The sequence below is a fragment of the Mixophyes fleayi genome, chromosome 3 (assembly GCF_038048845.1).
Source record: "Mixophyes fleayi isolate aMixFle1 chromosome 3, aMixFle1.hap1, whole genome shotgun sequence".
Lineage (NCBI taxonomy): Eukaryota > Metazoa > Chordata > Amphibia > Anura > Limnodynastidae > Mixophyes > Mixophyes fleayi.
In genome coordinates this window covers 280,094,061-280,120,250 of record NC_134404.1, presented here as the reverse complement: position 1 = coordinate 280,120,250, position 26,190 = coordinate 280,094,061, and the positions used below count along the sequence as shown (strand labels likewise).

Here is a 26,190-nt window from a genome sequence, read left to right as displayed (position 1 = left end):
AGTTTGGTAAAAATCCGAGCACCTTTTATACGATCAAAGAGTTCGGTGATAAGAGGAATCGGATACCGATTTTTTTACGGTTATGGCATTGAGCCCCCGATAATCAATGCAGGGTCTTGAGGTCCCATCTTTCTTTTTCACGAAAAAGAAGCCCGCTCCAGCGGGAGAGCTGGAAGGTCGAATGAATCCGCAATGAAGGTTGTCCTTGATATACTCTGACATAGCCTGTGTCTCTGGTAGCGAGAGAGGGTATACACGGCCCCTAGGAGGGTTTTTGCCAGGTAGTAAATCTATGGGACAATCCCATGCCCGATGAGGTGGCAGGCGTTCAGATTGCGCCTTATCGAACACGTCAGAGTACGGGGCATACTGTGGGGGAAGGCCCGGAGGACCAGGTGTTATAGATGATCTGTTGATTTTGAGTGGTACCACTCGGGTTAGGCATCTATTATGACAATCCGGGCTCCAGGATGTGACTTGGGGAGTACTCCAATTAACTTGTGGTGAATGAAGCTGAAGCCATGGAAGGCCAAGAACGATGGGACTAGTAGTAGCAGGAAGGACCAGCAAAGAGATTTTCTCTCGGTGTAAGGCTCCAATTTGAAGGGTCAAAGGAGTCGTACAGTGGGTGATAAGTCCATTAATGATGCGAGAGCCGTCTGTAGCGGTGACCGCTATGGCGGTTTTTAACGGGGCCACTGGTAGGGACCACTGGTTAACAAGAGCACTGGAGATAAAGTTGCCGGCAGTGCCGGAATCCAGAAGTGCTTGAGAGATAAAAGATTTGGTGGCTGAGAAGATGGTAACATCAAATGCACACACTTTGGAATCCATAGAAGATGGAGAGGAGTCCAGGGACCCTAACCTTACCTCTCCAGAACTGGTTAGGGCCTGGCATTTCCCGACTTCTTAGGACATGAGTTCAGGCTGTGAGTAGGGTCAGCACAATAGATGCAGAGTCTATTTTGTATTCGTCGATCCCTCTCTCTAGATGTTAACTTAGAACGTCCTACCTCCATGGGTTCCACTGGAGGGGGAAGATGACAAACTTGAGGTGATGGGCGAGTGAACCCCTTAGAGGTGCTTGTTCTTTCAGACTCCCTCTCACGGAATCTCATGTCTACCCTAGGACATAGGGAAATTAGATTGTCTAAGGAGGAGGGTAACTCTTGTGTGGTCAGTGCGTCTTTGATCTTATCCGTCAGACCCTGCCAGAAGGCAGCTATCAGGGCCTCGGTGTTCCACTGTAGTTCAGAGGCGAGTATCCGAAACTGAATGACGTACTGGGCCACAGAGTGTGATCCTTGGCATAGTCGGAGAATGCTGGAAGCCACAGAGACAACGCGGCCAGGTTCATCGAAAATTTTGCGGAACGTGGAAATGAAGAGTGCACTATCCTCCAATAGGGGGTCATTTCTCTCCCACAGAGGGGAGGCCCACGCAAGAGCCTGTCCGGAAAACAGAGAAATGAGGTAGGCAATCTTGGCACGGTGAGTGGCAAAATGGTGAGGTTGAAGCTCGAACTGGAGAGAGCACTGATTCAACAAACCTCTACACGTCTTGGGATCTCCATCATATTTTGAGGGAGTAGGCAGGTGTAGCGTGGAAGCAGTAGACACTTGGGATGGCACTGGGGAAGGAGAAGGCGCTGGAGGTTCAACAGTCGCTGAAACATTTTGTAGAGGCGTGCAGCAAGTTGTACCACTGCTGTGAGAAGGAATGAGGACTTGTCCAGGTGCAGGAGAGTGAAGTTGAAAGGCAAACTGTGGCTGTATGGAAACAGCGCGAGTAGAGCAATGTCTTGTGAGGCAGAGATGGAAGGCACAATGAATAGTCTGTATGGAATAGATGCCTTGCAGGGAGGAGAAGCTGGTCACAGCAGATATGCACAATAACGCTAAGTAGTAGCGTGAGGAGATATCGTAGCTTGAGTGAAAGCTTGTCCTAAATGAAGCAATGCATTAACACAGTCTATATGGGTACTTGTACCCTGTGCAACAAACAACAATGGATACAACTGGTATGCGAGCAATAGGCAATAGTCATTAGTCAGTAGAGCATACCCAGTTTTGTAGATCCGGAATCAGCTGAGAAGTGAAGCGTTGTAGCGGTATGGGAACCGCCGCTGAGTTGAGCAGGGAGCAGCGTGGAAGCTGAAGCATGAGTAGAGCTGGAAGCAGTTTGGAAACTGCACACACGAGTAGAGCTGGAAGCAGTTTGGAAACTGCACACAGGAGTAGAGCTGGAAGCAGTTTGGAAACTGCACACAGGAGTAGAGCTGGAAGCAGTTTGGAAAATGCACACAGGAGTAGAGCTGGAAGCAGTTTGGAAACTGCACACAGGAGTAAAGCTGGAAGCAGTTTGGAAACTGCACACAGGAGTAGAGCTGGAAGCAGTTTGGGAACTGCACACAGGAGTAGAGCTGGAAGCAGTTTGGAAACTGCACACACCTATAGAAGTTCACTGGGAGTGAGACATCAAGATCAGGCCACTACCTAAGGCTGCAGGTGCCTTAAGTAGGGAGCGGTGCTTGATCCATCAATCACATTAGTGGTCAGGTGTAGTTGTTAAAGGGACCTGCGCATGCCCAGTGCGACAGGATGGCGGACGGTCGCGGTTCCACACAGGTGTGAGCGGGATAGATGGAGAACCACGTACCAGAGTGGAGGCACTCACACTCTGGTGAGTGACAGCTCTATTATTGGCTCCTGGTCAATACCCTACCCAATGTTAAGTGCATAGTAAATAAATAAATTAAGGTGCAGGCCACCTTCATCTATTTATTTTTATCAATGTCTGTATTACTTTTATGAATTAACTGTATTCTACCACTGTCCATTCAATGAACACTGCCTGTTTCTGTAGCATAAGTGTTATGTTCTTGCCCTTAGATTTGCCCTCATTCAAGATGGCCGTGATTGCCTCATAAAGTTTAAATCTTGGATCTCTGATATGCACTTACCCTTACAATAGCCCTTATCCAAGATGGCCAGAACTGTCTCAGTAAGATTCCATCTTGGATCTCATTTCCTGTTTGGGCCTAGAAAAGGCACTTCCTGTTATGCAGCCTTTGCTCGAGTATTGTGTTTGTGTCTGAACCACATGCTTCCACAGAACCTTGCTCCCTTGTGATTTGCAATACAATTACTTGGTACCTCTACAGGATATTTATCCTGTTGATACTTTGGACTTGCTTGCTGGACATTTAAGATTTATTTCTGTATCAAAATAAATCTTGTTTACTACAGTACTACCTTGCTATTGGGTTCCGTTTGTAATACCAGAAGTGTGACCATAAGTGTCTATGACGGATGCTCTGTTACGTTCCAAATTTATTGTATGCCCAGTCTTTGAGGTTTTTCTGATGGGTGCACACCACCTTCGTTGATTATTATCTAAATTTATTTATATAGCGTCCTCAAATTACATTGCACTTTACAATTGGGTATCTATCTACTTCTTTAAATCTCTACTCATTCCTCTCATATTTTTGCCTTGTTGAATTCTAAAAGACAGAATTCATGTTCCTTCTTTCCTGAATCACACCTCAGAAGATCAATGAAGCTACTTATGATCTCTAAGTGTTTTCTGCAAGGCTGCCAGATCATCTACTGTGTCCCCTAGTCTAGGACTTGTATATTTTATTAAACTGGCAATTATTTGTGTGATATATTTGTTCCACTGCTCTGTCACTAATTTAGCCAGCCAGATTGCTGCAGACTATCGTCAAAATTGGGATAATTAGAAATAGACTGGAAATGACTGGTAATGAACGTTAATGCTATAAATAGTAATATAGGAGCAAAAACAGCTCAAATTGACATTATTTTACCTATTTTCCACAATGTTTAACTGAAGTCAGATCTAATACCAAAACCTTTCATGTTTGCTCGACAAAACCGGTAGCAAAGTCAAAACACTAAGTTGGTGTTGAACTAACTCCGGATCTGAAATTGAAACATAAGGGTCAGTGCACCTCTCTCTCTCTCTCTCTTTCTCAATATGTATATGTGTGTGTGTGTGTGTGTGTGTGTGTGTGTGTGTGTGTGTGTGTATATATATATGAATATTTCTGTGGGAATTTGTGTCCAGTCCTTTCATTCTGTAGAGCATTTATGAGGTCAGGCACTGATGTTGGACGGGAAGGCCTAACTCGCGATCTCCATTTCAGTTCATCCCAAAGATGTTCGATGAGGTTGAGGTCAGGGCTCTGTGTGGGCCAGTCAAGTTCTTCCACACCTAACTCAACAAACCATGTCTATGTAGTCCTTGTTTTGTGTGCTGTGGCACAGTCATGTTGGAATAGAAAAGGGCCTTCCCCAAACTGTTGCCACAAAGTTGGAAACATAGCATTGTCCAAAATGAATTAGTATGCTGAAACATTAAGATTGTCCTTCACTGGAGATAAGGGGTCTAGCCCAAACCCTGAAAAACAGCCCCATACCATTATTCCTCCTCCACCAAACTGCACAGTTGGCATAATGCAGTCAGGCAAGTAGTGTTCTCCCGGCATCTGCCAAACCCAGACTTGCCCATCTGACTGCCAAACACAGAAGCGCGATTCGTCACTCCACAGAACACATTTTCACTGCTCCATAGTCTGTGCTTAGATTAATGCAAGTGGAATTCAGAACTTTTAAGCTATGGAATCAGCAGAGCATTGGCGTCTTTTACGCATCATGCACCTTAGGAATTGTTGACCCCGCTCTGTGATTTTACATGGTTTTCCGCTTCATGGCTGAGTTGCTGCTTTTCCTAAACGCTTCTACAATCTAATAATATCACTTACAGTTGACCATGGAATGTCTAGTAGGGATGAAATTTCACGAACCGTCTTATTGTAAATGTGGCATCCTATCACAGTAGCACGCTTGAAGTCACTGAGCTCTTCAGAACGATCTGTTTTATATCACAAATGTTTGTAAATGGAGACTGCATGGCTAGGTGCTTGATTTTATATGCCGCTGGCAATGGGTCTGATTGAAACGCCTCGAGTCAATAATTAGCGTGTGTGACCAAATACTTTTGTCCATATAGTGTATGTGTGTATATTTATTTATTTATATATATATATATATATATATATATATATATGTGTTAACCCATGCATGATACTCATGCATTCTAGTCAAATCAAGCTACTTAAGGTGTTAAAAAGGTTCTTGTCATGCATTTGGGCCATAGCCCAGGCCTCCTCAGGGAAAGAGCATTACTTCCCGGCGCAAGCGCCCTTTTTTAACGTGGTTTTGTCCACATGTCACCACCTCATCATTTTTCTCCATCACCTCATCCTTCATCTTTATCGCCACATCTATCCAGATGTCTATCCAGACACAGGGATCTCTCTCAGTGGTCCTGAGTATCACACTCCTCTCGCTCTGTCACCCCCGGTAACCACCAACCAATCCCCACTGTCACCCCCAGCAACCACCAACCACTCCCAACTGTCACTTCTCCTTCAAGAAATATATATATATATTTTTAAAATCTTTATAAACACTTTTAACAATTAACAAATTAAATTAACAAATTAAAAACATCTTAGTATACCAAATTTCAGCCCTTTCTGAGTTTTTTTCCCACACACACTAAGGGCCTGAGTCATTAAGGAGAGCAAAGCATAACAAAGGAGTAACTCTGCACCTGGGCCAAACCATGTTGCATTGGAGGGGGAGGTAAATTTAAAATGTGAGGACAGATTTATAATTGGGATAAGGCATGTCCTAGATCTACTTTATATTTCAGTGTAAAAACAAAGCTATCAAGTATTTGTGTGCTAGATGAAAAAACATTCAGTGTTTAACTTATGTGCAAAATAATAAATTAATTTGCACCCCTTGCATTGTAACATGGTTTGTCCCAGAGAATATTTCCTCCTTTTTTTGCCTTACTTTCCTTAATAACTTCGCCCAGCAGGTGGCGCTGCAGCTTGGTTTTTTTTTCCCACATACAGACACACGCCACTAGGCTTTTATATAGTAGATTTATATGTGTGTGTATGTGTATATGTATATGTGTGTATATATATATATATATATATATATATGTATATATATATGTATATGTATGTATATATATATATATATTTATTTATTTACACACACAAAATGATTAAAGATATATACAAGGGATGTCTATTAAATAACGAGACTGATTAAATAACTCATCTTTATTTATTGGTATTACAAATTTAATGTTTGTCCCCTTCAATATACTCCCCATTTGCACTAATACATCGCAGTACTGGTCGAAGGCATGGAGCAAATCAATTTCTGTCACTTGTTTCAACATATCTGCTGTTTTCTTCTTTACAGCATCAACTGACTTAAAATGTGTCCCTTTAAGCACTGATTTAACTGTTGTGAAAAGACAAAACTCGCAAGGTACTAAATAGGGTGAATATGGAGGATGTTCAAGTGTAGTAATGTGTTTGTCGATCAAAAACTGCTTCACAGAAAGTGCTGTGTGAGCAGGTGCATTGACCTGGTGAAGAAAGAAACCATTTTTCTGCAGTTGCGGCCATTTCTTTCTGACTCTTTCTCTCAGCTTTTGCAAAACTTCCTTATACTAATGCTGATTAACTGTTGTGCCTTCTGGAACCCATTCTTCCAAAATTACACCCTTGATATCGGAAAAAACAATGAGCATTGCTTTGAATTTTGACTTGCTTTGACAAGCTTATTTCATTCTTGGTGATGACGGTGTTTTCCAGTGCATTGACTGTCTTTTGGTTTCAGGATCGTACTGGAAGATCCAGGTCTCATCACAAGTGATTACTTTATGAAACTGGTTTGGATCTGTGTCAAGTTGCTGCAGAATGTCAACACAACATTCCTTCTGATGTTCTTTTTGCTCTGGTGTGAGAACCCTTGGGACCATCTTTGCACAAACTTTCGTCATGTTAAGATCCTCAAGCAAAATTTTCCATACAGTGTGTTTGTCAATGTTCACGGATTCAGCTATCATTCGAACACTGAGTCGGTGGTCTTTTTGAACAATCTGACTGATTTTTTTCTACATTGTCTTTGAAGAGGTCGTCCAGGGCGTTCATCATCTTTGACATCCTCACATCCTTCTCTAAATCTTTTGTGGCACTCAAAAACACGCGCACAAGACAGGCAGTCATTCCCATAGGACGTAGTAAGCATTTGAAAACATTATGTTGGAGTTTTGTGCAATTTTACTAAAAATTTAAAATTGACACATTGTTCAACTTTTAAACATAGCATTTTTCGTCACTCTACAGAAAACACAACCAAACTAAATGGCGACTCACAATCAACTGAATGTCATAGTTTGCAGCTTGTCATGCAGGTTCAGAACGGTTCAAGGTTACTACGTATGCAGTTATAACCGGTTCTGACTGCTTTATTTACCAGGTGGAATAACAGTCTCGTTATTTAATAGGCATACCTCGTACATTAGCTTGTATTTCAATATGCAATTCACTTACAATTTAAAATAATCTTAATTAGACATGTTTATTCTATAGACCATCCAAAAAAAGCACATCAAACTGCATTGTTACCTAAATAAAGTGGATACATCTGCATGTTTTTTCAGACCTCTATGAAGGGGCACCAAAGTGGGAAAGGGGGCAGGTGCAAAGTACCAGGTCCTGCCTGGGGGCACTGGCCTGCCTGTGTAGTGGGAATAGTCACCAACCTGGTGTGGTCATGCCTTCTTCAGGGGCTATAAAGGGGCCTCAAGTAGTTGCTGTACTGAGGGCCCAAAATTTTTTTTGGGCCCTGCCTGTATGAGTTGGATAGCTAAAACGATATATATCAAATGTCTTCTGCTGACAACTGTCCCTATAGTGCTGAACAAATAAGTACATTTCTAAAATATGGTCCAAATCTTTAACTTTTAGATTGGTGTGATCATTAGGTGAATGTTCTTTTTAGTGTTTATTTTATCTATTGCATATTTTTGATAAACATTCATCACTGCCAGCTTATGTTCTTGAAATGTAATTGTCAAAGTTGTAATAATTTTTCTGATCTTTACTATTCACAAACGCATATTAATTGATAATGTACATGATCAATCAACATATAGTTGAGTTGGTGTCTCTTGCTCTTAGAGTCGGTAAATGGCTATAATTTATGTCCATATTTAAATCGATATAGATACCTAGTTAAAGATGTATATCATGGGACTCCTTTGACTTCAAGATTGAAGAATGCTTGTGATTGGTTAAATGCTGTGTTCATAGAGGCTATGCATCTGTCATTGTGAATGAATTTCTACATATTAAAATATTAGATTGTTTTAACTTTTTTATACTATAAGAGACTTTTCTTGTTATTTATGTTATATTATCTTTAGAGTAGAGATGGTAAGGCTCGATTTTCCGAAAACCGAGCCCACCCGAACATCGCAGATCCGAGGGCTCTATACTTTTCCGCTTCCTCAGATCTGAATCAAGGCAAACTGTCATTGTTCTGTCATCAGATCTCGCGGGTTTTGGATTCCATAAGTACCTCCCTCCCCAGGAGATCCAGTGCCATTGCTCACACAGAAACAGGAGTAGCAGGGTTCTTGTGACTCTCCAGTCTCCAGTGCCATTGCTTATTGCCATTGCTCATACAGAAACAGGAGGGGTAGCTGTGTTCTTGTTACTTGACAAAAATTGACTGGAAATGACTGGAAATTAATGTTATTAAGGTTAATAATAATGTAGAAATAAAAGAAGAGTCAAATTATGTGATTTTAGCATTTTATATCAATTTTGTAGAAAAATAAAATACAGAACCAAAACCAAAACATGTGAGGGCAGTTTTTCCAAAACTAAAACCAAAACCTGAAGTTTATACAGATCCAAAAATAAAACCAAAACATGGAGGTCAGTGAGCATCTCTAGTTTTAGCTTACTATACCTAACTTAACTTATCTATTTTAGAGTGGGAATTTTGCTGTAAGCCTCTAAGGGGCACATTTATCAACCACCGCAAAAAATGAAAACTAGTTTTCAATTCTTATCGCATTGATAAAGATTGAACTATTTCTCATATGTATTAAAAAATCTCCACAGGAACAGCCGTTCCAAAAAGCGGCTGTTCCTGTGAAGTATAACACTTACCTTTACTCTGGCTCTTCACTTGCGGTTTTGATTGCGATCTGGTTTCCTGCTTTGAATCCCTGTGCGCATGCACCGATCGAAAAATTGGGCATGCGCACAGAGAACCCTACTGTGCAGTGTGAAGAGCAAACCATTTTCATGTGACAGGGAGGGATCACATGATCCCTCTGCACATGTGCTGTCCAGCTCTGCTCTTTGGAGCAGAGCTGGACAGAAACGAAAAACAAAGAAAAGATCATTTACAATGATGTACGCCAGATTTGTACGCCAAATCTCTATTTCGGAACTTATTAGATTGTGGTAGAAAAACGTTCCAGAATGCAAAGCAGCAGATATCCACGATATCTGCTGCAATGCAAAAATGGTACATTTCAATTTAATTAGTGTACACTGTATGATAAATATAGCCCTTAATGTTAATTAAACTATATGGTCATAAGTTTCATTTCTGCACATTGAGTGTAAATTTGGTATATATATTTTTTTCCTGTTATCAAATGTGTGAACCTCTAATTAGATCCAACTTAAGTACTGAGTAGATATTTTTAGACTTTATTACATACACAAACAAACACACAATATGTGGTTGCACAAATTATATTATAGATTGTCGAAAAAGTAATCTTTTAGTGCTTGAAGTTTATTATTTCAATGTATTAAAGGAAAAAACATTTACTGCACTAGAATTGAACAGGTACTCAATATCTATATTATATATATATATATATATATATATATATATATATATATATATATATATATATATATATATATATATAGCCTCTGGGTTCCATTAATTTAAAAAAAATAGAACATATGGGTAAAACTATCACACAGATTAATTTGGTTTGTACTTCGGCTGTATGGCAAAGATTAGTGGAATGCTATCGCAGATGGGGTGGCTCTGCTACACACAACAAACAGAATTACATACTGCACAGATCATGAGTTTTTACTTATTGCAGCTTCACACTTGTACATTGGTGCAATAAGCCAATGATGCCTCTTGGGAGTTTAGCAATTCATTAGGAATACAATACTGTACATTGCCTAACTGTCACTGTTAAATACAAAATCAATTGGTTGGTTGTATTCTCATCACTTATTTGTTATATACATCAAAACATAAGTGACAGAAATTTTTCACAATATTTCAATAATAGCATTGCTATCATAATATTCATATTACAATATGTAGTTCTAATCCCAACACTTCACTCGGATATTCACAATCATTTGGGATGATGAGTGAATATCCCATTGTTTATTTAATGAAATCACTAGACCTGTTTATTGGATGTTTCAGAAAAATATCCTACTGAAATCTAAAGTGATTTTGCTTTGAAAAATGTTGATACATAAAAATGCAAAAAACATATCAATTTCTCAATGCATAGAGCTTTTGTACACAAAATGCTCTGAGAATGCACATATACAGAGAGAGAGAGAAGGAGCTTTGATTTTATTCTGCAGCCTTAGTTTTTTTTTAATAAAAATGTATTCATGTATTGGAGATTTGCTTGTGTGAGGAGTACAAAAGGAAGACAAGGATGGGTTCTCGAGTCGCTCTTTCCCTACAAAGCCATGAGTACTGGTGGTGGAAGGTAGAAGTGTATAAGTGTTGCAAATATTTAAAACATTAGTCTATGGTGCTGCCCACACCAAATAAAAATGTAGGCTGTTGTCCTTTCATTAGCAGCTAAACTTTTCCAGACACTGAAGCAGTTTATGCTGAAAACCCACTGCTGGTACCATACAGGAATCCGGTGAATTCAGGTAGACCTTCAACCGACTTTCTATGGCAGTTTCCACAGGAGAACTGGAGGCCTTTCATGTGCTTTGAGGAATAGCCATAGAGCATCCCAATTTTACAGTGTTGTTCTTGCTCTGCTTTCATGATGTTATACCTTTTCTATGAGATGGAGAAAAAGATTCTGATTAGTTGAGCTGTAGCCACCACTGCCACTGGAGACACCATAGTCAGCTCAACTCCGCTTTGGAACTGAATTCAGAAGTTACAAGTAATCTCACAGCATTCGTTTCTATAATTGTCATGGACAGGATAGATTGCTTCTCTTTAATTATGATTGTTTTTTGTTGCTTTTTATTTTGCAATAAATTTGTACCTGCCAGCTACCCTTATAATTTCTGGTAACCTGTAGGATTCAAGTGAGAATGCAAAGCTGCAGCACAAGATTATGATAACATGCATGCTGTATGGCAGCAAAGTGACATAGGAATGGTCCAGAGAGGCTTCACCTTTAGCAGCTGCCTTTCCTGTAGAGACTAGTTATGCTCACAAGTACTCAGATGCACCCAGGTCTTGAACTCAATGTAGTGCAAGTTTATGAGTAACTCCGCCGCACAGCATAGGAGATGAGGACAGGAGGTACAGGTGGTCGGGAACAGGCCAAGGTCCACGGACTGAAGCAGACAAAGGTCAGGGCCAGCTTCAAACAGGGGTATCCGGGTCACGGGCAACGGTCAGGGCCACGAGCAAACAATCAAATCCAGGAAAACAAGCCAAAGCGTCATAGACGGTAATCAATCCAGAAATCAGAGTAACAGACAGGAGCAGGTTAGCTAATCAGGAACTGAGACGCTATAACCAGCAGGAAAGTTAAGCCCTCTCTGCCTTAAATACCTAGACTGCCCAATCAGAATACACAGGTGCTGGGAGATAATAATCAGTCACTTGAGGCTGTCCATAGATATTAAATTAATCAGCACCTGCGTCTGGCTGTCTCTAATGCCGGTACGCAGGGCTGTCGGCAAGAGGGCCCCAGACATTGCCATGGTGAGGGCCGGGACCTAGGAACTGTAAGTGATGTCCCAGCTGTTGCTATGACATCCGGGATGCAAGCAGCGGAGACGAGCTGCGGCGATCCGCAGCTCATAACACAATCTAGCTCTGTTCTATTGTATACTCATTTCAATATCTGTGTCCTGTTATCTATACCAGTTGAACATTGCAGATCAATGGCATTAAGGAAAAGTGAGTGCCTAACTTGGTGGTTTGTGTGCATCCTACTACAGTGTCAGCACTGTAATGTATTATAGCTCATCAGCTTCTTCCTTTGTGCTAGATGTTCTGGTTCCTTGAGTACTGCTCAGTATGTGTGTCAATACTAAACCTCTTCCAGCTTGTCTACTTCATTTCCAGTTATTACTGATCCAATTGTGAGTACATCTTCCTACAAGTAATGGTGCAGAGTTTTGTTGCAGATTGTCCATTTCATAGCCAGTGATTTATTATTTGGGCTATGGATATATTCTATTGCAAGTAAGGGTGCTGTACTTCTGACAGTCTTTCTGCATTGGGACTTAGGATTACCTGTGACAGAATCCTTTTTATTCAGTTTTATACTGAACTGCATATCCAGAATATGAATGTGTGTGAGTATGCACGTCTGTGTGTGTGGGTTGGGTACAGCATGTCGATGCTGACTACCCCGAAAACACTTACCCCAACATCTTCACGACGAACGTCTCCTTACAGACACACTATCAATGACTGTTGTCAAATGCAACTTCAACCAATCGTGATGCTGGAAGAAGTCGACGGCACTTAATGACATCACTGAGAAACGCAACGGTATTATTGCTGCTGTTAAGGTGGCAATGTGAATATGCATGATGTACAATGTAGTTTACAAAGGCTTTTTACATTGTACATCGCATACTCACATTACCCCCTTAAGAGCAGCGATAAAATCATCGCGTTTCTCAGTGACGTCATTAAGTGCCGCTGGCTTCTTCCTACATCGCGATTGGTCAAAGTCACTTTTGACAACAGTCGCCATTGATAGTGCGTCGGTAAGGAGTCGTTCGTTGCGAAGATGTTGGGTAAGTCTTGTCTGGGTTGTCCGCATTAATATGCTGACTACCACCAGTGTGTGTGTGTGTATGTATGTATAAATTGTGTTGTGGTTCTGTTTCCATCCAGCAGTCAAACAATTGTTTAGAACCAAAAAATTATGTTTTCAATATGTTTCACTTTGTCGCGTTGTCGCTTTGTTGTCTAATAGGTTACTTTTTTGATGTTCAATAACTAAGTAATCTTCTTCCCTCTTCATAACTTACAATCCAGCAATTTAAAATAAAAAAAAACTCCATAAGCAATGAAACAACGGCTCCTTATAGGTGAAGCAACAAATATAACAGGCTTAAAGTCAATCATTTCAATCAAACAGAGCAGCTTCGCTCTGATTGGCCAAAATGTGGTAAAAAGCCGCTCTGACTAATTAGAAGCAGCTAAATCCATGTTTCATGGATTTAGCCACAATGAAATGCATTGATTCAATGTACTCCATTTTCGTGAATTTACACTTCTTTTTTTTTTTAATTGAACCAAGACAAATGTCTCTTGTCCTGTGGGCAAATTAGGAATAGGAGCTAATCCTATTTAAACTGTATCAAGAGCTCCAATTTGCTTGTTGTGGTTTTTGAGCTGTGATATTACAATGATAAAAGCTATCACTTGTCACAGTTACAATTTCAGTTTACTTTGTAAATTAGGGTTCTAAATGTACTGATTATTGTATATAATCTTTAATCCCTTATCGAGAATTAAGCCAATTGAATTTTCACTTCTGTTGGCCAGTTAACACTGTATCATCTTTTATAGAAAAATAAAACCAACAGGGGATACTGAAAGTTAATTAATGGTGTTTAATAAATTTGTCTTTAATTTATGTAGCTCATGTATTTACAAAAATGCAGTTAGTTAGAATTATTGGGCATGGGTAGTAAGATTTTGTAATTTTTTTTGTAATGTGCTGATAGTCATATTCCACATGATTTACTGCTTGATTGATGATCTCTACAATCTATTACTCATTAATGTTTGTTGTAATAATTTATGGAAATTGCCTACTTCTAAATTTAAATGTGAGAGCAAACATATTCTCTAAAGTCAGCATTAGTGCCCTGCATAATATGTACATGCGAATGATAAATTACCTCCATATATCTTGTAGAAACCTCTAATTGTTCTGTAACAACTCTCTTACAAGGGCTAAATAACTTGACATTGTACTAAATATCTCTACTAAATATCATTTTCAATTAAAAGTCATAACAGTAATTAACCTTCCCCTCATCTCAATATAAAATATAAAATCCAGACAACTGAGGGTCATAATTAATATTTTGCTAAAAAAATATTTGAATGAAGACTTTAACATTGTTCTGAATGTTTAACAGACAAATGATGTCATTCATATTCCATATACCTTTTGTATTTACTGATGTCTATTATGCACATTAAATTATAAATATATGTTTATAACCTAAGTATTAAATATAATAAATACTGACATTGCATAAATCAGGGTATGCAATTTATACAATATTGTTATACAAGATACAGTAACAAAGTAATTTAGTTGTATTGTCGTAAGTGTGTCAGACACAGATAATTTTTATTTTATTTATAAGGTATTTTACCATGAAGAAATACTTTGTTACCTTTTGTTTTCCAAGTATGCCCTACATAGATGGTATTTAGTTGTTACAAAATTACAGATAAGTCATTAAGTATTATAGTGAAAAACATTTTAGAGACACAGTTTCATCTCAGACAGTTGGCAGATTGAGGTAGATTAGGTAGAATGTTCCAAAAATGGGAAGCCCCTCTAGGAGACAGCTGAATTTTCAGGTTCCTTATTGAATTTAGAAACCATTAACTGGCTTCTGGGGTAGATTTTAGATGGTATCTGCTGTTTGTTGCAGTGCAATTCAGTAAATTGTTCCGAAATGACTTGAAGGACAAATAACAAAAGTGAATTCCATGTCTAAAATTGAGGGAGAGAGCCTGCATTAATCTGATGGAATTGTAGTCAAAATATACCGTATTTCCCCATGTATAAGATGCACCTTTCTTCCAAAAATTTGGGATCTAAAAACTGGGTGCATCTTATACAGTGCCAGCGATATTTACCTATTACCTGAGTCCAGGATGATCACCCAGGGATGCAGCATGACATTGCTGAAAGAGACTCAGCCTCCCGCACTTCTATTCTCCTCCCTCGGATATGTAAATTACGTGACTGAGAGTTCTGATGAGAGAAGTCATGTGACTTGTCTCTTGTCAACAATGCTGTGCAGTTTTGCTGTTTTATCCAAATTTTGATCCACTTTTGCAATGCCTTTAGTCATTGGTCTTTGCCAGTAGGGGCAGCTTGGAGGGTTACAAAAAAGGTTTACATATAAGATTTGATTTAATGCATGCATGTGAGACATTTAGCACACATTTGCATACTGTCATGCAGCAAAATAGAAACTCCTATCTCAAATTTTACTGACAGTAGTTTATCAATTATAATTATTAATAATAATAAAAATAATATAATATCATTTGCATCAATATATTTAAGGAAAATAGTTTATTTAAAAAAATACATTGGTTAATTTAAAAACCTTGAAGTATAAAATGGTATTATAAAAGTTGCAATAACCTTTAGAATAATATATGAAATAATAAAGTTAATTATTATATAACAAACCCTTTGGAGTCAAAACCCCCCACAGAGAATCCATATTACGCATAATTAAATGTATGAGCGCTTTCTAATTGGACACTTGCCTTTCGTAAAAAATCGAGGACAATTTATCATATGTATAATTAAAGGTAATTAGCTCAATATAGCACATATGTTGCATAAATACAAAATGTAATTATCTGTGAATTTTTACAAGAATTCATAATAAGAATATATTGGTGATATCAATATTATGTATCATGAATCCATCCCACCCCCGATCAGGATGTGCTAAACATAATCTCATATAACATTAATAAAATACAGTATACCATATCATCATCAACATTTATTTATATAGCACCAGTAAATTCTGTAGCACTTTACAAATGGGAACAAACATTAATAAAACAATACTGGATAATACAGACAGACAGAGAGGTAAGAGGACCCTGCTCGGAAGCTTACAATCTATGGGACAATGGCAGTTTGAAATACAAGGCCATGTGCTACATCATATTGCACATTGGACCAGCTAGAATGCAAAGTTAAAAAGTATTGATCGGTCACACAGCAATGTTGGTCAGAGGGTTCTTGTCTTGTGATAGGTGTGTAGAGGGTGGTAATAGGGTAACCTAGGGAGAATAAGATGCTTGTTGAGGAATATCATAAGCTTGTCTGAAGAGGTGGGTTTTCAGAGAACACTTGAAGGTTTGAAGACTAGAGGAAAGTCTTATGTGACTAGAGTGGGTGCAACCCGAAAAAAGTCCTGTAACCCGGAATGGGAAGATGTAACAATGTTCATAGTAGAGATAGATGTTAATAGGTCAGACTGTATCTGTATTGGAGTGACCAGCGTTGGTAAGTATAAATTAATTGCTGGATGGTAGGGGATACCAAATTCTCCTATCAGGTCACCAAAATTATCCCCTTTCACTGTCACAAACAAGAAAATGTTTTTATAGCCCTAACTGGAATAACATCATGACTACATGCTAAAAGTATTTTTTTACCAGTTAGCAATTTTTGTTTTTGTCCAAAGGCAAAAGATGTGAATGGGGATATAACGGTCATGAGTTTATTGAATGAGAGTTTATTCAATACAGATACAGCCTGATCTATTAACAGCTATGTTTGTCATGAAAGTTTGTAATGATATTTATAAGGAACAATTTAACATTTGGCTTTTACTTAACTGCAGATTGGCTTTTGCATAATTTTAATAAAGATCACATTATAGGCTTATTATAAATTGAATTTTCTAACTAGTTATCAGGACACTTTTATTAGCACGTAGTCAGGGTAGTGGGCTGATTATTATTCTTTCTGCTGCCCTGTTAGTGTATTGACTATATCTTTATATAACTGCATATAATATTTTCTTATGTTTTTCTTTAGGTGCAATGTTTTCCATTATGGCATCTGTTGAAACGATATGCTTACTTATTGGTGCGGCCATTTTCAATGGACTTTACCCAGCAACCCTATCAACATTTCCAGGAATTTGCTTTATTATTATGGCAACATTCATGATTATTACTTTTGTGTTGATTCAGTAAGTACTAAAACTTTGACATTTTGTTTATACTTTCATACATTATGGATGCATTCATTAACAAATGAATATGCTGAGAAGCAAATATTGCTTCCTCTCAGCAAATTAAAATAAGTTTCCTGATAATGATTTTAAGCACTCTTCTCTATTAGCAATATTTACATGTTAGATAATAGTAATTTTGTGTTATTATTTATAACAAAAAAGTGATCCACACCAGGCAATACAGTTACAGTCTGGTGAAGTTCTGAGTAGTGGCGTACTGAGGGTACTGCTCTTCAGATGTCATACTGCCATTGACAACTCTGGCTTCCTAGTTAACATTTTTAATAAAGTACATATTTTAGGTAGCTTAATAAATGACACATGTTGTAAAAAAAAAGTATCAATATTTTTGGGATCCATTAACTGCTTAAAAATAGCAAGGGTTAAACCATTTTAATTTTTTATTATTTTTGCAATATGTTACTTGCACTATACTAAAATATATATTAATCTCTATGTGTGTGTAACAAAAACAGGACTTATTTTTAAGAAAAAACAAAAACTTTGTATAGACTTGAATTTCTTTTCCATAGCAAATGTGAAAATTTCTCTTGTCATATGGGGCAAAACTAATCTGTTTCTGAAAAGGTTGAATACAATTTTTGGGTTTATTATTTTAATATTTAAAAATTCATTAGGAACATGCATTTATTATAAGTACAGATTTTTGAAGTTCTTGTGATTAATTTCAACAAAATATTCAGGTTACAATTCTTTGTGGACAACTTTTCACTTCCCAGCGGAATGATGATTTATTTATAGTACAGTGTTGACAGATATGGAAAATGTGTTTACTTGGGAAGTGCGAACTTTCATTCTTTTATTTTATTTTTTAGAGAATTCAGAAAATATAATCTTGCCCTGTAAAACAGTGCTTTGATGAGTTTATGTTACACATTACCCATGCTTAGGATCTGTTTTACTGGTGACCACTGGGGCTGGAGTATACTTCATAGATCATACTTTACAACTGGAAAATCACTCTTTTTATATTTTATCATTATCTAATTATTTTCACTTTCTTACTTTGGGCTTATTTAGATTTGGATGTTCACGTGCATCAAGAATATACATGCAAAAATGCTTACGCAATTTTGTGTTTTTATGTGTGTATTTTGAATTGTACATATTTTAATATTAACTTATGTCTGGCATATAGATGCATCTGAAGCAAATATTCAATGCCAACCTATTTAGCTAGTGGGCCTCTCCCAAAAATGACCAGCCCTTCACTAAAAAGCACAGAGAAATTTGCCAGCACCACTGGGCTCTGTGCTAGGTTAATATAAAAATTCAGGACCATGTAAGCAACTTTGCCATCTCAGTGTTCCCAGGGAAATGGGAATTAGGTCCTAAGACCCCTCTTCTATTACACTAATATAGTGTAAATAATATCACTTTACATAAACTTATAGTACTGATGCTAAAAAGCAAACATTTAATTAGAATAGAAGGATCCTCAAAATGGAGCAAGTGCATACACTACCAATTTTAAATAAACCTAGTTTGTTGCTGACTCAAAAATAAACCAGTCCCTTCCCTACCAGACAGTGTTAGCTGTGGTAAAAATGGCAACTAGTGTGTTTGTCAAAAATCCAGTAATTGTAAATATGGTTTGGAAATATTGGAGATTTTATCTTTCAATAACCACCATAGTTTTAACATTTAGGGTGTTATAACTGGTCAACATAATTGTTATTTACATATTAAACTGCCCAGGTAACCTCCAGTATGTGTAATGTTTAATACTTTCCTTGTCATATAACCCTTAGCAGTGTAATACTCATCTACTTTGTCATCATCTTCTAACCTCACGTCATTAATCTTTACATGATCATCTTCATCATCATCATCACCATTTATTTATATAGCGCCACTAATTCCGCAGCGCTGTACAGAGAACTCACTCACATCAGTCTCTGCCCCATTGGGGCTTACAATCGAAGTTCCTTAACAAACACACACACACAGACAGAGACATAGACTAGAGTCAATTTTTTTTTTTTTATAGCTGCCAATTAACCTACCAGTATGTTTTTGGAGTGTGGGAGGAAACTGGAGCACCTGGAGGAAACCCACGCAAACACGGGGAGAAAACCCATAATCATGTTTGAATGCCCTCATTATTATTAACCCACTCCTCCTCAATATCTACTGACTCTGAGCATTAACCTCCTTATCATCAATCAACTCCCCAATCGATAGTTTTACCCACATTTTCAAACCGTGCTAACACATTTGCAATGATCCTATAATGTCTTGACTGATGGAATTTTATACAGTGTACTGGAAATGTTTTGGAAACTAACAAAGATTAAAGGTGTGGGGAGGTAGAACTTGAGGGATATAGAGAAGGGTGAGGAAGTTTCACATGGTCTTAAAATGTATAATATAATAATTTTGCAATATAGGGGGAGAGTCATCTTTAAACAATAACATCTTTATGGAGCGTACCAGAAGATAGAAATCTTTGGACCAGTCCACCAGACATGATAAAGCCACCTCTTTGACTGAAACTTTTGCACCATAGAGATGTGGTAGAATGGGACATTTTGGTTGATCTAGTTGGGATCATGTACCACCTTGTATAAATGTTATAAGAATTTTCCTTATTTAGCATAGAAATGGACAATTTAGCAGCTCCTTATTTAATTATTAACAAAGAGTCCTTGGCTAGCGGAGAACCAAATCCTTTTGCCAGTCTGATTAATTGATGCCAGATTAAGGTTCTATTAGCTGAAATTTAGAAAAATAACATGGATTTATTGGCATAGTATTACTTGCCCAAACTTTTACACCAAAATATAAATAATAGATAGCTGACCAGACAAAATGAATTAAACATAGGTTTATATCTACAATGTGTTGCATCTATATACTTTAGTTTCTTCTACAATTAATTTTTTACTTGACTGCTTAAAGTCAGACAACCATATTTTGGACAGCTATGAATTTCATGTGTATTCATTAGAGTTAACAGCCCATGTGCTGCCAGGAGCATGTTGAGTTCGCTCTTGAGAAATGTCCTGTGATGCAATCAAGCTGCTAGTTTTCACTACATTGGCTAAGAGTGATCACAGGTTTTTCAGCCCACACCAATAGTTAATTCAAATAATGCTTATGGCATTTATAACACTGAGAAGAAGGTAGTCAGTGTTGCTAACATCTATTAGCATCACAATTAAAATTTGACTCAGTAAGTACTACTACTGTTAGATTTTTCCAAACCGAATGGCAGGGGTCTACTTTAATATGCATTATTTTATGTACGATAGTAATAAACTTAAATAGTTTCATCAACACCTCTTATTCACTGAGATAAATACAACAGTGTATGTGGCTTTACAATATTTCAATACAGTTTATTATACTTTGTTTTCATTTGGAAATGAAATTGTCTAATAAATGCCTCTTTTTTTTTAAATTAAGTACTGTAATAGTCATGGTTCTAATCACATTAGAATAATTTATTATTGTGACAGAAAATTGTGAGTCTTTTTCACTAAGGGCTGTTCTTCCTTGGTGCAATTAATATACTTGTGTACAACCGTCCAGCTCATGTTCGCTCCTCTAATTCCATTTTTTACTCTGTTCTTTTGGGCTTATGCCCCCATTATTCCACTGATACTGCAATCACAAAAGTAATTAATGATTTACTTACAGCAGAGTCCAATGCTCATTTCTCCATACTCATCCTCCCGAAGATCTCTGCTACTTTCAAAACTATTGATCACCCTTCCCTCCATTGGCCTTTGTGCAATTGTTCTTTCCTGGTTCACATTCTACCTATTGAACAGCTCCTTTAATGTCTCTGGCACACTCTCCCCTCTGCTTTCTCTGTTGGGTTCCCTCAGTGCTCTTTCTTGATCCTCTGCTTCTCTATGTGTACATCTCTTCTCTTGGGATACTAATTTGCTCATTCAGCCTCCAATATGACCACTAGACTGACAACACCCAAATCTAACTCTCTCCTTCCAAATTATCTTGTGTAGCCAAGTGTCTCTCTGCTATCTCCACATGGATGTCCCAATGCTATGTAGCTCAACATGTCCAATGCTGAGCATTCACTTATATTCCCGTTACATTTTTCATACCACCACTTATAAAATTCCTCTTCTAAATTAGGTTGGGCATGTTTTAATTTGACAAATGGAGCAATCATAAAAACCAACCCTGTGTCTATAATCTCACCCTCTCATTTCTTTGTCTGTGGGGTTTATGTGGGGTGGAGATAACTGTAGAGGGTTTGACATGCTGTGAGATGCCCTCACTCATGTTGTTCCTCTCATTAAGATGTATTTTAACCTTAATACTAATGCGCTAGTATATATCATATTGATAAGCTTTAGAGATAAGTAATTTAATTAAAATTACTGGCCATCTACGTATTTTAATTTAATAGTGGTTTAAAGTTTTATTATACCTAACAAAATATATAGTTTAGTGCATAGTATATATGGTTTTCTTGAAATTTGCTTAGAGGGTTGACACCTCTGTACTATATCTGTTCTGGAGCACATTATCTCAAAGAATTAATAAATGCAGATTTTTCTGTAGCATTTTTTATCTGTAATACTTTTGTGCTACAATCTTTACCCTGAAAAATAAATGAATACAATTGCATTACAAAAATGCAACCATTTCACATTAAAATAAAGATGAAGACAATTTCTTTGGGGCATATGGTATAATTGGGTGCCCCTAAAATGTGGAGTATGTACCCAATAGTACCATGCCCATTTGTATTGTTAACAACATGTGCTACTTTGTTTATCAAAGGGTAATAGTACGATTAAGATAAAATAGATTATATAGAAATAAACTTATATTTAATGTGAGTTTCCATTAAAATTATAAAGGTTTATAATCTCACAAAGAATATGGAATTTCATTAGGGGTTGTATTATCATTTTGGTTATTCAGTATATCAGTATTATTCTTGCTCCTGAATTCACCCTGTTATATTAAATTGTATTATCTGCTGAACTTAAGTGATTTGATCCATTACTGGTTTGCTGAGCTATAAGCAGAAAGAACTATTTATTAACAGTAAATTCCTTTCGTTTTTTTAAGTGAGTTTGATAAAACTGGCAGACTTACAATGAACTTGTCCTTAGAGTTTGATTCCCTTTTCATTTCATCACAGAAAAAAGGGGAAGGGAGAGGTCATGTAGCAAAAAGCCAGTTAATGTTAAAACTGCATTAAAGCTACTGGGATAGGGAGAAGTCAGAAAAGAATACAAATGGGAAATGAAATGAACAATTAAAATCCACAGAGATTAAATGTACTGTTAAATGTTCTGTGAAGTAAGGGGATCACTTCATGATTTGAATAGTCACTAGAATATAGATTAGGTTAGAAGATTAATAACTTCTTACGTTTATTTATTGTTTTTGTATTAAATAAAATCTTAATTTCTCTCTTTATTTGGAAAATAATGTAGGTCTTAGATTGACTATTGCCTCTTACAGAGATCTTGCCATTTTGCTGTATTATGTAAATATTGACAACTATTGCTTAGAATGCATTTTTGATTGAAGGGCGCAGTTGTTGAAATTTTGCCTTGCATATGATTAGATCTCTGCCCTGTTTAGGGACACCTAGGAAGGGTCTATGTATAAATGTCCTTGTGAATGTAAAAATTCTGCTTTATTTAAAATTAATTTCATACCTGGGCAAAACATACATGACCCTTCTGACCTTGTCTATATTATATGTACCCACACTTAAACCTTTTGAAAATGTAATGAATGGAATTTTATAGTTTTACAATTAAAGCAGTGGGAGAAGTGGCTGTATGATGGCCTACTACCATATATACCCCTTCATTAACCACTGGCCCTCACTTGATTTTTCATAGCAACCAAGAAACAGTATACACCAAAATATATTACCAGTGACTGCATCATGCCTCCCCCATACACACAAAAAAGACAAAAACCCCAGCTAATTAATTATTAGTACTTGTCACATGACGGACCCGCTGACCTAACACCCGGGTTCCGATGCACTCAACTACACACTCTCCCTGAGCCTCCTGCCGACTCTCTGGCATGGCTGCTCCTCCTGATGCCGCTAATCAGTTTGCGCAGACCCGGTTATTTTTTTGCCTGCTCCTCTCTTTCATTGGGAGACTAATTATACCTCATATTATTTAAGGCACCTGTTCCACAGGTAAGGTGTCTGTTTTTTGAGTGAGCTCACTCCAGCACTTAGGCGTAGCTCCCTCTGTTCCTTGTACTACAGACTATTGCTGCTTGTCTCCAGCAAATCTGTAGCTATCCACAGTGGTCTCTATATCACTTCTGGTGTCCAGCAGCTCTGCTCTCTCCAAATGGAGATATCGTCTGGAGGGTGCCCAATACACGGTTACCATCTTTACAGACCATAAAAAAACTTCTATACCTCCAAACTGACCAATGTCTCAATCACCGCCAAACTCGCTGGACTCTGTTTTTCTCCGGCTTCAATCTCTGCATCACCTACAAACCTATATTATGAAAAAAAAGGGTGAAGCTCTCTCTCAGGCCTTTGATTCCACCCAGGATAAAGAGGAGACTGACAACCATCCTATTCTGGACCCCAGGTATCTTCTTTCATCTTCTGTGGCAACGTCCGTCACTTCACTGCCAGGCAAGACCTTTGTCCCACCACTTCTCCGAACGAGACTCCCCTACTGGTTCCATGCCTCCCGATTTTCTTGACATGCCGGTTTTCCTCAAAACCTCCGAAATAATTTTCATGGGCTACTGGTGGCCCACTCCTTGTTCAGGCGTTAAAGATTTTGTGGCCGCTTGTGATACCTGTGCCCAGCATAAATCCTCCCGTCAGCTACTTTCAGTCTCCCTGCATGGTGTGGGTGATAGTGAACCGTTTTTCTAATGCACAAAAAATATATTTCCCAATCGAAAAAGAGATGTATACAGAGTGATGAATAAAACAGATATTTGATAAAAACTACCAGACATGGCTAGTAAACATAAAAACCAAAAACATAAATAAATATGAACAAGGTCCGGACCTGAAATAATACACTTATAAGTCCACTAAAAAGTATCTAAACTGGACCTACAAAAACATATGAAAACTGCCTTCTAAGATCTTATGCCAAATAAAAACACAAAAACAAATGTGTGTGGATGAGTAGCAATAGCACATAGGTAAGTGCACAGTCTTAAATAAAACAAAATCTGTAATAATGACAGTACGTTGAAAGTCCAGCACAATAAGATTGAAAATTTCCAATAAGATCGTTGAGTAGTGGTTCCCACAATCGACTGGTAAACGGCAATTTAAAAATGAAAAAAATGGACTTACAGTTGGCAGCTGAACCTTATGGTGTGCGGTAATCCTCCAGAAATCAGTGTCTAATATGTCCAGCAGGGAAATGAAAAATATATTTTTTGTGTGTTTTTACTCTGTTGAGGTAGGAGTCCCGCCTCCTTTCACATTTCCCTTTGTTGGCTGCAGTTTCCATTTCTAGGGAAGCACTGCATTTTCTCTTCTTTCTATGACTGTTTTTCTACGTTTTTCCATTTAGTTACCCTGGATGGCCTACCATCATCTCGAGTGCTGGCTCAGCTCTTCATAAAGGAGATTTTTAGGCTACATGGCTGTCCCCTTAAAATTGCCTCTGACCACGGTGTCCAGTTCCTTTCCAAGTTTTGGTTAGCACTTTGTAAGCTTCACAACATCAATTGAGCTTATCCTCGACCTATCACAATCAGTCAAACAGAGATGGTCAGTCAAGACCTTGAGACCTGTATTGGAATGTGCCCCTCCACTAACCAGGACAATTGGTCCGAACTTTTGCCATGGGCTGAGTTCGCCCTTAATAGTTTATTCCAAGTATCTACCGCAGCTATGCCTTTTTCTATTGTCTCCATCCTTCTCTACAAAAATTCTTGGGCCTCACTGCCACCTAGGTACCTGCTTCAAATGCACTGTGCCATGACTTCACTTCCAAAGTACGTGATTGCCTCAAGGAAACATCTGATCACAATAAACTTTCTGCTGATAAGAGGCATCAAGCAGTACCTGCATTGAAGCTGGAGATAAGGTTCGGGTTGCTGCAAAGAACATTCAGTTAAAGGTTCCCTGCATGAAATTCGCTCTGTGCTCCATCGGACCTTTTAGGATCCTGCTGGTCATCAATCCAGTTTCTTTTAAATTAAAGCTACCACCATATCTCCATATTTCCAACACCTTTTATGTTTTGCTATTGAAGCCTCTGGTCATCAATCGTTTCTCTCATCCGTTCTCTCTTAATTTGAAATAAGCCAAATCCTTGACTAAATTCCCGGGGGAGGATTAAATATTTAGTGGATTGGAAAGGATTTGGTCCTGAAGAACACTCCTGGACGAATTAACGCTCCTTCTTTACTTAAGAGGTTCCATGCCAAACTTCCCAGGAAGCCCAGTCCTATGTGTTCAGTGCCCAACATTAAAGGGGGGGTACTGTCTCCCGTCAGACCCATGGACCTAATGCCCATAGTCTGGCGCACTCGCCTGCCCATGATCCCTGAGCCTCTCGCCAGTTCCGTGGCACGCCGGCTCCACCTGATACTGCCAGTCAGATTTCCAGGTCTGCACATGCACCCAGGTTTTATTAGTGCCTCCTCCCATACATTGGGAGACTAATTAACCCTCAAGATATTTAAGGCACTTGTTCCATAGTTAAGGTGCCTGCTCTCTGAATGAGCTCACTTCATCGCTCAGAGGAGCCTCCCTCTGTTCTCCTGCTCCTTGGACTGCAGACTATTGCTCGTTGACTCTGTATCTGCCATAGACTATTGCCCTGATGTCCAGCAGCTCTGCAACCATTTCCAAATGGTCACTACTTCTGCCATCTTCCAGTGCTCCCAATTTCCAGCAGCCACTTCAGAACATCGAGCATTTTCCAGTCTCGATTAGATCATCAGCTTTTCCCAGCCTCTGAGCTCTGTCTACTGGTCTCGTATGGCACTCACTCAGAGGACTGCAACCTGCGTGGCAGAGGCTGCAAAGTCCATACCTCCATGCGGGG

General features: G+C 38.3%; 1 protein-coding gene across 1 annotated transcript in view; it reads left to right on the top strand.

The window, feature by feature from the left end:
• Positions 1 to 26,190, top strand: part of LOC142144598 (proton-coupled folate transporter-like) — a 292,308-nt gene that overhangs the window by 199,914 nt on the left and 66,204 nt on the right. The window contains exon 6 of the mRNA XM_075203675.1: positions 16,963 to 17,119. Within this exon, the coding sequence (XP_075059776.1) occupies positions 16,963 to 17,119 (157 nt within the window). The remainder of the gene's footprint in view (positions 1 to 16,962; positions 17,120 to 26,190) is intronic.